General features: G+C 38.1%; 1 protein-coding gene across 1 annotated transcript in view; it reads right to left on the bottom strand.

Moving 5' to 3' along the window:
* Positions 1–13,872, bottom strand: part of Gtf2f2 (general transcription factor IIF subunit 2) — a 131,206-nt gene that overhangs the window by 5,313 nt on the left and 112,021 nt on the right. The window contains exon 7 of the mRNA XM_090342101.1: positions 5,515–5,658. Coding sequence (XP_090198227.1) covers positions 5,515–5,658 — 144 coding nt within the window. The remainder of the gene's footprint in view (positions 1–5,514; positions 5,659–13,872) is intronic.

Here is a 13,872-nt window from a genome sequence, read left to right as displayed (position 1 = left end):
TTCAAAGCACTACTATGATAGCTATGTATTTATATATGATGTGGTTTTGGTATGAACAACTTCTCCTTTCAGAGATATCAGCAAGAACAGAGGACTTACTGAGGAGCTATCAGTGACGTAAGGCACAAAATTCATCTGTGAGGCACAAATACACTGACAGTTCAGTTTCCTGAGCAAAGGTAACAGATGTTGTCACAGAGAGGGGACTTCTCTGGGCTGTGGGCCAGGTCTATATTTTTCTCCATTGGGTTTCACTTCTTTCCTGCTAGACTGGGTTCCATCCTCACTACCAGGTACACGATGGTATAACAGTGGCATTAAAAAGGAACTAAGTATTCAAACAAGCTTCAGCAGGCATGAAGAATGAAAATACTATGTCTTGTTCTAGCAGGTCAATCTATCACATGATTCCTTTTCTATGACATATCTGAACAGGAAGATGACTACAGAAAGCAGATTAGTAGTTGACTAGGGCTTAGGGATGGAGGTAGGTTTTGTTTTGGGGGTGATGAGAATGTTTAAAAATTGATTGTGGTAACAGGTGGGTCAACTTGCTATACTCATGAATTAACCCGAAATTTTTATCTTATTCAGAAATGAGGCTCTAAAAAAAAGGCTGAAACAAACCATATAAATAAGAGTTAAAGGGGGATATTAAACACAATATTTTACTATGATTATTTCATATTCCAAGACTTTTAATTAAGACCTTATGAGTTAAAAAATAATTAGTTTTAGGGCTGAGAGTTGGCCTAAGTGGTAGAGTGCTTGCCTAGCATGCACAAAGACCAGGTTCGATTCCTTGGCACCACATACATAGAAAAAAGCCAGAAAAGGTGCTGAGGCTCAAGTGGTAGAGCTCTAGCCTTGAGAAAGTCCAAGGACAGTGCTCAGGCCCTGAGCTCAAGCCCAGGACTGGCAATAAATAAATAAATAAATAAATAAAACAAAATAATTAGTTTGAACAAGCAGGTATCTACAAAGAGGCTGTTGTTAATTATTATGCTCTGTTGGGAAAGTGGCTGTTTTTTAGTTTCAGTAGTATCATTCAAAATAGTAATTTCTGCTGACAGACACAAGAACTTAAAGAAAAACACATGAACATAAAAAAATTACCTATTAAAGGTAACAAGAGCCTTGAGCAAAGGTGTCCTGAGTTTAAGCCCTAGTACTGGCAAATAACAACAACAACAAAAGCATTATAAGCTGGGTGCAGTGACTCATGCCTGTAATCCTAGCTACTCAGGAGGCTGAGATCTGAGGATCAAGGTTCACAACCAGCCTGGGCGCAAATGGACTTGAGACTTATCTCCAATTAACCTCTAGAAAACAGGAAATGGGGCTTGGTTTAAGGGTAGGGTGGTAGCTTTGAGCTGAAGAACTCAAGAGACAGCACCCAGGCCAAGTTCAAGCCCCACAATCCACACACACAAAAAAAGAAATTAAGGGAAAAAGAGAAACAGTATATAAATGAAAACATTTATTAGATAGTAAATTTAGAAATAAGCGTCAAACATTACAGAGGCTATTTTTTGCTTTTGGATTAGGAACTGAATGAGCAAAGAGAAAAATATTCTATTTTTTACAAGCCTGGTTATGATTAATGATGATGATTCTTAGTAATATAAAAGGCAGAAAACAGTCAGCTTGGGAGAAGAACTTATTTTCTTCCCATTAAAAAGGCATTCTGGGGCTGGGAATGTGCCTCAGTGGTACAGTCCTTGCCTAGCATGCATGAACCCTGTGGTCAATTCTTCAATATCACATAAACAGAAAAAAGGTCAGAAGTGGCAGTGTGGCTCAAGTGGTAGCAAAAGAAGCTCAAGGGCAATGTGCCTAGGCCCTGAGTTAAAGCCCCAGGACTGGCAAAAGACGAACAAACAGAAGGCATCTCTGCTGGGCTCTAGTGGCTCATGCTGACAATCCTAGTTACTCAAGACGTTGAGAGCTGAGGATCTCGGTTCAAAGCCAGTTCAGGCTGTAAAGTCTGTGAGACTGTTATCTCCAATTAACCACCACAAAATCAGAAGTGGTGCTGTGGTTCAAAGTGGTAGAGCACTAACCTTGAGCAAAAAAGCCCAGTTCAAGGCACCAAGTTCAAGACCACCCACCACCACCACCACCACCACCACCACCACCACCACCACAACAACAACAAAAGACCTTCCTTTTGAGAAAAAAGCATTTTCCTTACTTGTTCATAGACATACACGGGTGTCTGAGTAAAGATGGGGTAATATAATACAAGATATTCCTACACTGAAGTCAGGACAGTCAGATCCAAGCCTGGGCCTGTAAAGTAGGAAACTGTACTAGACTGTCTTTAAGATACCTTTATATTTAAGATCTAGAGCAAGGGATCTATCCATCAATTTGTAGTTTACATCATGAAGGGTCTGGTTGAGCCGCTTGGAGAAAACTGGTTTCACTGAAATGGGAAGTGAGGTAAGGGCTTGGTAGGGTCTAGAAATTAGGTTTGCTGAGTGCTAGGGCACTGCTCAGTCCAGCCCCTTGATTCCGAAATGGTCACACAACCTTTACCTGATCAATTAAAATAATCAGTGGGGCTTTTGTTGGAATAACCAAGACAGATTCTAGCTGGGAGCTACTTCAGGAGGACATTTTGGCTACCACATGACATATGCTTAAAGATAAAGACAACAAACAAGAAACATGAAGAGTCAGGTGGACAGACAGGAAGGGACAGTTCTAATTAATATTACTAGTGAGATCTAGACATCTTTAAAGCTAGATTCAGAGCTAACTTCCGTTTTTGTTTATGCTAATTTTTAGCACCCTCTCTCTCTCTTTGCCAGTCCTGGCCTTAAGCTCAGGGCCTGAGGACTGTCCTTGGATTTTTCTCAAGGCTAGAACTCTACCACTTGAGCCTCAGCACCACTTCTGGCTTTTTCTAAGTATGTGGTACCAAGGAATCGAACCTGGGTCTTCGTGCATGCTAGGCAAGCACTCTACCACTAGGCCAAACTCCTGGCCCGTGTTTCTCTTTTTTGAAAGTGAAAAAAAAAAAATCTCAAGTAATTCAGCAGAAATCTGCAATAACTCCTGTATGTATGTATGTATGTATGTATGTATGTATGCATCATCCATCCATCCATCTTTTTATGTTTACTTTTTTTCAGGGTAATGTATAGAGGGGTTACAGTTTATCTATCTTTTAGAAACAGTATATTTCTATATAGCCTAGTTTTATCTGGAATTTGCTGTTCCTGAATTTGAGATACTGCCTCTATCATGTAAGTATTAGAATTACAGCCCAGTAATTTTTTTTGATAGGAGATATGCTCAGTATTTAAAATTCTCTAGTTATTTTGTCCTTAAAAATATGTATATGTATATCTATATCTATCTTTACCTTACTTCTAAATTTTACTTACTTGGACTTAAGTCTATACTTAGACCTATCTGGAAGTAAACTAAAGATTAGAGTAATTGCACCTGGGTGCTGATGCAGTAGTTTAACGGCTGTTTAATGAAAGGCAACCTTGCCAATAAGCCATTGTTTGCTGGGCAATATTTAAAATGTGGGAACTTACAGTATGGGCACCAAGCTGCACCCAGGTTTTCCTGCTGCCCTAAGCAAGCCACTTTGTTCAACTATAGATTGGAGACAATGTACAGTTAAAGGAACAGTGGGAAAAAGGTGCTATGCAGTGTGGTCTTGACAGACAATGTTTCATAGGGTTTAATTACAGTTTCTAATGGCTTATATCTTTAAAGAAAATGTGGTACATACTTCTGATTTACAATATAACAAAATAAGAAAAAACTAGACATAACACATTTAAGGTTAAAAATCAGCAAGGGATGGAGAGGAACAATGGGCTTCCTCTGATATTTTATATTCAAGGAAGGAAAAAACTCAAAGTTAAACCATAGAAAACATCCATTTAGATGGATGTTATATTCTTGACGTGTACACCAGTTACCAAGGCTGGTCTTCTCAAACTGGATTCAATGCCTTTAATGAGAAAGTTATACTGTTTCTGATTGTCTATGCAAGTCACATACTGGAAATGAAAGAAAATGACTGTCACAAAGGGTAGTTGCTCTAATCAGTAAGTTTTTTTGGGTAGAAATGCAACCTTTTAGGAAAAAAAATAGGAAAAAAGTCTGGAAAAAAATACTTCATATTTACTCAAAATATGTCAGAAATGACATAAAGATCAGAAAGCAGATGGGATCACAGTGTTAATAACGAACACTACTCCATGGCTAGAACCTTCTCATCAAAAATGGATTGAGGGGGCAGGGAGTTTGGCCTAGTGGTAGAGTACTTGCCTAGAATGCATAAAGACCTGGGTTTGATTCTTCGGTACCACATACATAGAAAAAAAGCTGGAAGTAGTGCTGTGGCTCAAGTGGCAGAGCTCTACTCTTGAGGGTGAAAAAAAAAAAAAAAAAAAGCCCAAGGACAGTGCTTAGGCCCTGAGTTCAAGCCCCAAGGACTGGGGGAAAAAAAATGGTGTGAGCTAAGTGCTGGTGACTCATGCCTATAATCCTAGCAACTCAGGAGGCTGGGATTTGAGGATTGTGGTTTGAAGCTGGCCTAGGCAGGAAAGCCCATGTGACTTGACTGTCCTCCCTCCCCCTCAGCACTGATCCTGGGCCTATGGATCAGGGAGCCATTAGAAAGGGAAGGCCAGTCTCTACCAAATAAGGGTCACTAGAGTCATATTCAAAGAACCAAAACAGAGACTTTTCTTTTTTGGAGACAAGGGTATGTATGTAGTCTAGGCTGGTCACAAACTCATAGTTTTCATGCCTCAGTCCCCTAAGTGCTGGGATTGCAAGGATGTATCACCACCTTCATCCCAAACAGAGACATTCCTTCCCCTGCAGACAAAAATGAGTGAACCATATATCCTGTTATACTAAAGAAATTGTCTCTCTACTAATGCTGATTTTCCCTGCACCTCATTCTGTGTATGTTTACTCCACAAAATGTCTTGTTTGCTTTCAGAGTTTCTAGAATGGCCTTTTCACGATAGACTAAAAGCTAATAAATTATTCTTTTCAGAATTTAAAAATCTAGCTGCAATACTGTTTCTGAGGCTTTGATGCCGAAGGGAATGAAATCATTAAGCTGAGTTGATAATATTGCAGCCTAAGTACTTTCTTCCCTATTGAAAAGAAATACTTAGAGCTTTGGGGACTAAATTTCTTAACACAAAAGAAAAGGTTAAGAAAGTGAAATGTTTAACAAAGACATCAGACTTAATGTCAAGGATAAAGCAAAAGGAGGACAATTCCTTTTCTTCATATGGAATTGTTGATATTAAATGTACTTTAAAGTAATGAAGCTGATGTTAAAGAAGAGCTGCTTGGAGACATTCTCTGAGTGTTGACATAAACTCTTGTCAGTTTAACTGAATGTGAGCTGAATCACACACATACTCACACATACACACACACTCACAAGACATACTTCTCAGTGATAACATGTTAATGAAGCAATATAGTTTATTTAAAAGATCGCTATAAATATATACATACCACAGGCTGTTTTGTGATGTCCACCAAATCCTTAAGATTGTAATACTGATGTTTCTCAAAGGCTGAGAACAGCATATCGAGAACATGCTGTTTATCAGCCCGAGCTCGTTTTCCATCTTCTTTCTTTTTCCTTTCATATTCAATCTATATGCAAAAAACAAAAGAAAAAAAAAAACCCTTCAGTTAAACATGTTCACTCTGAAAACAGGCACCTGCTTGAAGCTTAAAAGCAGCAGATCTCTAAAGTGGGGATGAAAACCTCATTCCAGGCCCTGAGGTAGTAAAAATGCTGACCTGTGAATCATTTTCAGTATTTCTAAAGCTGTAAGTGACATATGCATTTCCCAAGTTAGCTTTCTTTCTGGCTAGCTTTGTTGGGAAATCAAGAACTCAAGGTCCATTAGTTTTTCATTAACCAAAATCCAGTGAAAAAGCTTTTAATGTAGTAGCTGCAGCTTTGTTAAGGACTTAATCCTCCACATACTTAAAAATAACAAGTCAAATAGAACATTTATTCACTTATTATTATTAGGTTAAAAAGACAAGGTTGGTTAAATCTTTTTCTTCTTTGGGGGAGGCAGTATTGAGTGGGGTTTAAACTCAAGGTATTGTGTCACACCTCCAATTCCTGATTAAATATTTTTTTGATAATTCCTAAGGCTCTAGTAAAAATTCCTCTTTGTGGTATAATGCACTTAGTACCAGTGTCCATGTAATTATAAAAATAGACCTCAAAATGGTTTCCATGGTTATTAAGTTTTTTCTTCATGTCTTTTAAAATTGTTATGAAGATGGTCTATAGAGGGGTTACAGGTACTTAAGTCACGTAATGAGTACATTTTCTTTTTGGACAATGTCATCCCTTCCCTCCTTCTCCCTCAGTTTTTCCCTCTCAATTCCACCCACAGGTTGTGTAGTTCATTTTCAACATAATGTCTACGAGTACCACTGCTGCAGTCGTTTACCCTTTGCCCCTACATTTTTTTTTCTCCTTTGCCCTCTCAAAGATAGACAAACAAGACGAAAAGAAAACAACAAAGAAAAAAAAAACCTCTTGTTTCTATTTCCTGGAAATCATTTTGATAAATATTACAGGATGCATGCATGTGGTAGACATATAAATGTGGTGGGCATCTGTACCTCATGCATGTAACTGAAGCTATTGATGAGGCTAAGATCTGAGGATACTGATTCAAAGTCAGGCGGGGCAGAAAAGTCAATGAATATGCCTCTTATCGCCAATTAACCACCAAAAAGCCTGAAGTGGAACTGAAGCTCAAGTGGTAGAGCACTAGTCTCGAGCAAAGAAGCTCAGGGACACTACCCAGGTTCTGAGTTCAGGCCCTAGGTCCAGCACAAAAAGAAAAAAGCAGAGTAGACCTGCTGTGACTTCTGGCTTGGTCACTAAGTACTTAACCTTTATTTTATTTTATTTTTTGTCAGTCAAGGGACTTGAACTCTGGGCCTGGGTGCTATCTCTGAGCTCTTCAGCTCAAGGCTACCACCCTATCACTGGAACCACAGTGCCACTTACTTAACCCCTAATTTTATACAAAGGGCAGATCTAAGGCCCTTGGAGTAACTTCTCAATTGAAAAATTAAATGATAGAGGGCCGGGAGTTTGGCCTAGTGGTTAAAGTGCTTGCCTAGCATGCATGAAGACCCGGGTTCGATTCCTCGGTACCACATACATAGAAAAAAGCCAGAAGTGGTGCTGAGGCTCAAGTGGTAGAGCTCTAGCCTTGACAAAGTCCAAGGACAGTGCTCAGGCCCTGAGCTCAAGCCCAGGACTGGCAAAAAAAAAAAAAAAAAAAATTAAATGATAGAATAATAGTGTGTGTGTGTGTTTATGCTATTATGTGAGATGGAATCTCAGATTTTTTTTTTTTATCCTTACTGGTCTTGCTGTGCTTACCTAAGAGCTACAACTATATGCTTGAGCCAGTGGGCCTGACTGAGAAAGGTCATTTTAATATTTATACTCACATAATTTGGTATGGCAAATTAATTGATTATACAAATACAAATTAAAGAGTATATGATCTAGTGTGCCTAGGAGAAGCTGTTACTTTAGCCACCTTTCCTCTGGGCATTTTGTTTCTCATTGATACAAAGGCAATATACAGTAAAGATACTTGGGGCTGGGAGTCTGGCCTAGTGGTAGAGTGCTTGTCTAGCATACATGAAGACTAGGGTTGGATTCCTCAGTACCACATACACAGGAAATGCTAGAAATGGTGTTATGGCTCAAGTGGTAGAGCTCTAGCCTTGAGAAAGCCCAAGGGCAGTGCTCAGGTACTGAGTTCATGCCTAGGACTGGCAAAAAAAAAAAAAAAAAAAAAAAAAAAAAAAAAAAAAAAGCATAAAAGATACTCAAAGTAGCGAGGTATCTAACTTGTTAGCAGCAATACACAGTATTATTAAGAAAGTTATGGGGGGAGATTAGCTGTGAAGTTTGAACTAAGGGCCAGCCCTGTCCTTTTTGCTCATGGCTAGTGTCCTACCACTTTGAGCCACTGCTCTACTTCTGATTTTTGGGTTGTTAATTGGAGGTAAGAGTCTCAAGGGGAATGTTCTGCCTGAGTTGGCTTTGAACCATAATCCTCGTACCTTAGCCTTTTGAGTAGCTGGGATTACAGCTGTGAGCCACTGGTGTCTGGCTATTTTAGGAATTAAAATTAATATATAATTTTATTTTTGTTTTTAAGGTGTTATAAATAAAATACAATGTATTATTATTACTAAGGTATTATAAGGTGGGAGTAACATCTCATAAATCAGGTAATGAGCATAATTCTTTTTTTGGACAATGTCACCACTTCCTTTGCTTTTCCCTTATTTTGTGAATTTGAATTACAGATCCTCTATCTCCTCTCAATGATCATGGACCACTTGTAGCCAATTTTCTAGAAATAAAAGTCAACTCAGAATGTACTTTAAGCTTAGTTTCCAGTCACAAATTTTTATGATTAAAAAGATCTTTCAATTATAATTCTATCACTTTGACTTTTATAATAAAAAACAAATTAATCAAGATCAAAATGCAATAAAATGCTGAAAGTCTATTGTATATTTGATATAGAAATGTTCAACTGTCATTACTGAAACCTTAATCACTGACTAAAATTATAAATGCCACCCACTACTAATTAAAATATTATAATTCAGATGTCTGTAAATTTCTAGACTGTTGTTTGCAGAAATCCTCTGATTGCTTTGTCAAGGCAGTCTTTGCAAAGGCTTTTATTCTAACTTCTGAAGTCATCCTGACAGCCTTGACTCTCATGGTTTTGCATTTTAAATACTTTGAAAGATTACTTCCCTCCCTCCAACAAAGCTTCTATTTCTGCCTTGTGTGTCATCATCTCTTGGGAGGAAATTAATACTTCCGAACTGGTCAGTTCTTGGAGTGCAAATTCAAATAGACAAGTCTACTATTATTATAGGCAAATATTGTAAAATATATGTATTACTTAGAACAAAAACAAAAAAACCCTTACTGGTCTTAGTTCTGAAGCCTCACATAGTTGGTTGTTACACGGAAGGAAAACAGAGTTTACCTAAAAACAAGTTTTCCAGCTGGGTTCATGCCTGTAATCCTAGCTGATCTTGGGAAGCTGAGGTCTGAGAATCCTAGCTCAAAGCCAACCAGGGCAGGAAAGCTGTTAAGATTCTGATCTCCAACTAACCAGCAAAAGGCTGGAAGTGGAGCTATGTTTCAAGTGTAGAGTGCTAGTCTTGAACAAAAGAAAGCACATAGGCTCTGAGTTCAAGTCCCATTCTGGGACAAAATAAGCAACAACATCAACAAAATCCCCCAAACTAAAACAAGCAAACAAAAGTGCCTCAAAATTTCCTCCTAGTTGCTAGAGGTTTAACTCGAAATTCTATATAACCTTTCCATTACTTCATTCAGTTTTCATTAAGCTTTTCTAGTTTTTTCTAATCAGCATACTTTGGTTGTACAAGGAGGATTTCACCGTGACATTTCCACACATGTATAATAAAAAACACCCCAGTCAGCCTGCCTCAATCCTCCATCACCTTCCCTCACCTCACTCCCCACATCTTAAAGCAATTTCAGCAGCTCTCACTGTTCTTTCATGTATGCAAAAAAGCTACGTCTACCACAGCTTTCCTAGTTCTGTCACATTTTGACCAACAGAGAGAAAAAAATCATTTTTTTTTTCAAACTTAGAAGCAGGGGGTAGGAATGGTACTACCTACCAGACACAAGGTATTAATTCTTCTCAGCCCCCATTACAGAATCCTATCCTTTCTTCAACAGATGGAATAAGTTTCTGTCTCTTGGGATCAGTGGCTACATACTAGAATTACCCAGGAGGCATAAAAAAACCCTTAAGATAGTTGTCCTCCATCTTAGATCAATAAGTCAATTTTGAAGTATTTTTCTTTCTAAAAAGATTCTTGGGTGATTATAGTATACAGCTCATGTGTACAGAGATTATCTGGACAACGGAAGACATGATTCCTTATGAGAAAGACAGAGACCAAAGTATATAAGAATGTTGTGCTATTTACACAGGCCCATCCACCAGACTACACACAAGAAGCACCTGAATTGGATTTAAAAACTAGCTAATTTCTTTCTTTCCCCCTTCTTCATTTTTTTTTTTTTCTTCCAGTACTGCGGTGTGGACCCAGGGGTTTGCACTCACTATGCAGGTGTTCTTGAGCCTTGCCCCCAGCACTGCCTTACTTACATTGGTTATTTTGTTGTTCTCAAATTATAATCTGCTGGATTGCAGCCTCCTGACTAGCTAGGATGATCGGCTTGAGACATTGGTGCCTGGTTATTCTACTCTTTTTGGTTAATACTTCTCTCAGGGAAAATGATTAAGGTGAAAAATATTTATCTTTGTAAATTTAAAAATACACACATGTATTAACATATGTATCTTATAAAAATGAAATAAAATATAAGTTATCTAAAAATAAGTTTCAATTAATCAAAATCATTTTATTACTTGCTCTCAAAATAGTGGTTTGTCTTCACATTTTGAATGCTTAGTTTCCAGAAGTATTGCAGACTCTGAGAGGCTCGAACCAGTAACACATAATATAACTTAAGGCACAATGCCCACAGAAGCTAAGAGCATGGTGTCTTGTCAATTGCAGCAAACTCTTGGCTCTAGGTGGAGGTGCCAATGGCAGTAGCAGCCACAGCAAGGATCTGCAGACTACATTTCCAAATTCTCTTGCAAGACTGGCTGATGTTCTGTCCATTGAGAATCAAAGAGGAATGGAGATATGTGTGTGTGTGTGTGTGTGTGTGTGTATGCAAACATGGTTGCAGACGAGGCACGGGTGTGAGAAAGGGATTATTTTCCTCTTTTCTTTTGTGTTGATAGGAGGCTCTCCTGCTCCAGTAGCACTTCCTCTTTCTTTGATAACCAAGTTCCTTTTTTCCTTTTGCAACTTTGGTTCGTCAAAACTATTTGTAACCAATCCCCTAAATTAAATCTCCATCTGCTTAAAAAATCTAGAGTTCTTTCTAGGACCCAGACAACTGACAAGGAATGACAAGCCATACTTAAAAACTATAGTGTCTGTTTTAGAAGAGTTAACTTCTTGTCAGATCTGATTTCTTATCATTGTTTCTACGTCACGGTGAAGAGATCATCTTGGACAGTCTAAATGTATAAGTTTTCTACTTTCTTGCTCATACATATTTGCTTTATGTTAGTTAATAAAAAGTACTATAATGTATGCAAGACTGAATTAAGCATCAAACTGAAAAAGTGAAGAAATGAAGATGTCTGTTGTACAATCTCTACTCATCTACTAAAGAATGACTAGCAAAGGAACTACATAAGCAAACAAGGTAAACCCACATGGTGAAAAAATGTCTAGGGGTAAATGAGAAATGATTTCTTTCTGATTCAGTGTAGTGCTTAGGGCTGGGGCCAGCAGGAGAGAGCTTATCTAGCATGTGCAAAGCCCCCAACTCAGTCCTCAACACTATATAAAAAAGAAACAGGGATATAGTTTTGCAAGCATATATGCAGTTTTCTATCCTCTCTTTCATTTTTTTTAGCACACAGTTTTTCCTTATTGTTTTCATTCTGAAAACTGAACTCAAGGAACTACAGCTACTACAGTGAAATACTGGGCTTCATTTTTATTTTATTTTATTTTTTAAATTTTTGCCAGTCCTGGGCTTGAGCAGGGCCTGAGCACTGTCCTTAGACTTTCTCAAGGCTAGAGTTCAACCACTTGAGCCTCAGCACCACTTCCGGCTTTTTTCCCCCCTAAGTATGTGGTACCAAGGAATCGAACCCGGGTCTTCATGCATGCTAGGCAAGCACTCTACCACTAGGCCAAACTCCTGGCCAGGCTTCATTTTTATATGTAGCTCTACTTCTGCAATTATTTTTTTTCTTTGGTGTTACAGGGCCTTACACTTGCTAGGCATGGTGCTCTGACACTTGAGTTATACTTACAACCTTTCTTGCTTTTGTTATTTTTGTACGAGGGTCTCATCTGGTGTTTACCTTGGTCAGCCTGGATTGCAATCTTATTTACGATATCTGGTGTAGGTGGAATGACAGGCAAATGCTATTATGAGCAGGCACTGAAGATGGGGTCTTATTAGCTTTTTGCTCAGAGAGGCCCACTGGAAATTTCTGAATAGATTCTAACATACTGAGTTTAAAATGTTGTCAATATGTCTTGATCATGTAACCTCTTAAAGACATTCCTTGTGAGCTGGGAGGGGTGGCTCGTGCCTGTAATCCTAGCTACACAGGAGGATGTGATCTGAGGATCAAAGTTCAAAGCCAGTCTCAGGACCTGAGACTCTTATCTCCAATTAACCTCTACAAAATGGGAAGTGGGGCTTGGCTTAAGGGTAGGGCGGTAACCTTGAGCTGAAAAGCTCAGGGACAGGGCCCAGGCTGAGTTCAAGCCCCATGGCCCACAAAAAAAAAAGACTTTCATCTTGAATGATGTTGGTAGCTATCAATATATTATAAAACCAATGTTTTCTTCTGATAAGTAACAAAAGTTTCAGATGATTTCTATAATTAACATTACACTATACTACCCAATAAACTTTTTAAATTATATGCATTTCTTCACTTATTCTGATACACTCCCACAAAAAACAATCATTGAACACTCAAATGCAATGTGACAGATTATGAAATTTCAATCAAGGATTATTGTATGACTCATTACTCTAATGATTCATTTATCCCATGACAACTTTAACAAAGGTACAGGCTTAAGCTGAAATGTCAATGTTAAAAGCCTTTAAAGTGGGTGTTACTGCTTTTTATCTTAAAAAGTTCAAAATACAATGTATTTGTACTTGCTTAAGTAATAAAGAGGAAATTATACAACAATGTAAACAAATGATATTTGGAATCTGTATTCTATATATACTGGGTAGAGAGTGTCAACCTCACTAAGAATAAGAACTTAGTGAAGGCCAAGCTGTGCTACTACTAAAGTGCTAGTTTTAATCCACCTAAGTGAGATTAGTCTCACAATTTTCTGCTACAGTACAGCAAGTGATCTTTGTAGTGGAATAAAAGAAAAGAAGATTACAGTATAGAAATGTAGACTGACTACTTCCAAGGAAATATACATTATACCCCAACAGAGGCTCTAAAAGAGCATAAGCAGAGAACTGGAAGAAGTGGTAGCTCCTTTTTATCGATTTGGTTCAGCAGGGTCCTCTCTCTCAGGCACTAAGTAAGCACTTGCAGTTGAGAGGGAGCTGCAATGGCCAGCCACGATCATGCTTTCCCAGTTTCCTTTCCCTTCCACCAGAGCAGGAGAACTCAACTGCACTCTATAACCATACAGATAACTCATGCTCACAGAGACAACTACAAAGCAAGAATTTCATAAAGAAGAAAATGAAGATAAATCACACTAGATCTACCAGGCTTCCATCTTATCATCTAAATCTAAGGCTCTAAACTATGTAACAAAGCCCTAATTTGGGACCTTTGCTACTAATCTGTTTCTATCTTAAACAACAGAAACATTCTGCTGCTTATATATCTTCAGATACTTATCTTACAATAAATTCTGAGATATTAAGATTATCAAATCCAAAGTTTATATATATTCACTCATAATGATTTTGATGCAAAAAGCCAAAATCCTCTCCAGAAAATTCTATCTCTTTACAGTCTATGATAACTGAGAATTGAAGTGTTTTATTTCTTTGCAACAACTTATCAGGACAGCAGTCCCCTCCTTCTATAGCTTATGATATAGAGCAAGCACCTTGGGAGCAAGTACCTAAGAGTAAGGTGCATGATTACTGAGGTACGTCTTGTGACACAGAATAGCATTAAGGATAGAACACTGAATAAAGAAAGA

The sequence above is a fragment of the Megascapheus bottae genome, chromosome 11, assembly GCF_031878675.1.
Source record: "Megascapheus bottae isolate mThoBot1 chromosome 11, mThoBot2.hap1, whole genome shotgun sequence".
Taxonomy (NCBI): domain Eukaryota; kingdom Metazoa; phylum Chordata; class Mammalia; order Rodentia; family Geomyidae; genus Megascapheus; species Megascapheus bottae.
Note: the sequence above shows the minus strand (reverse complement) of the source record. Positions and strands in the feature narration are given on the sequence as shown.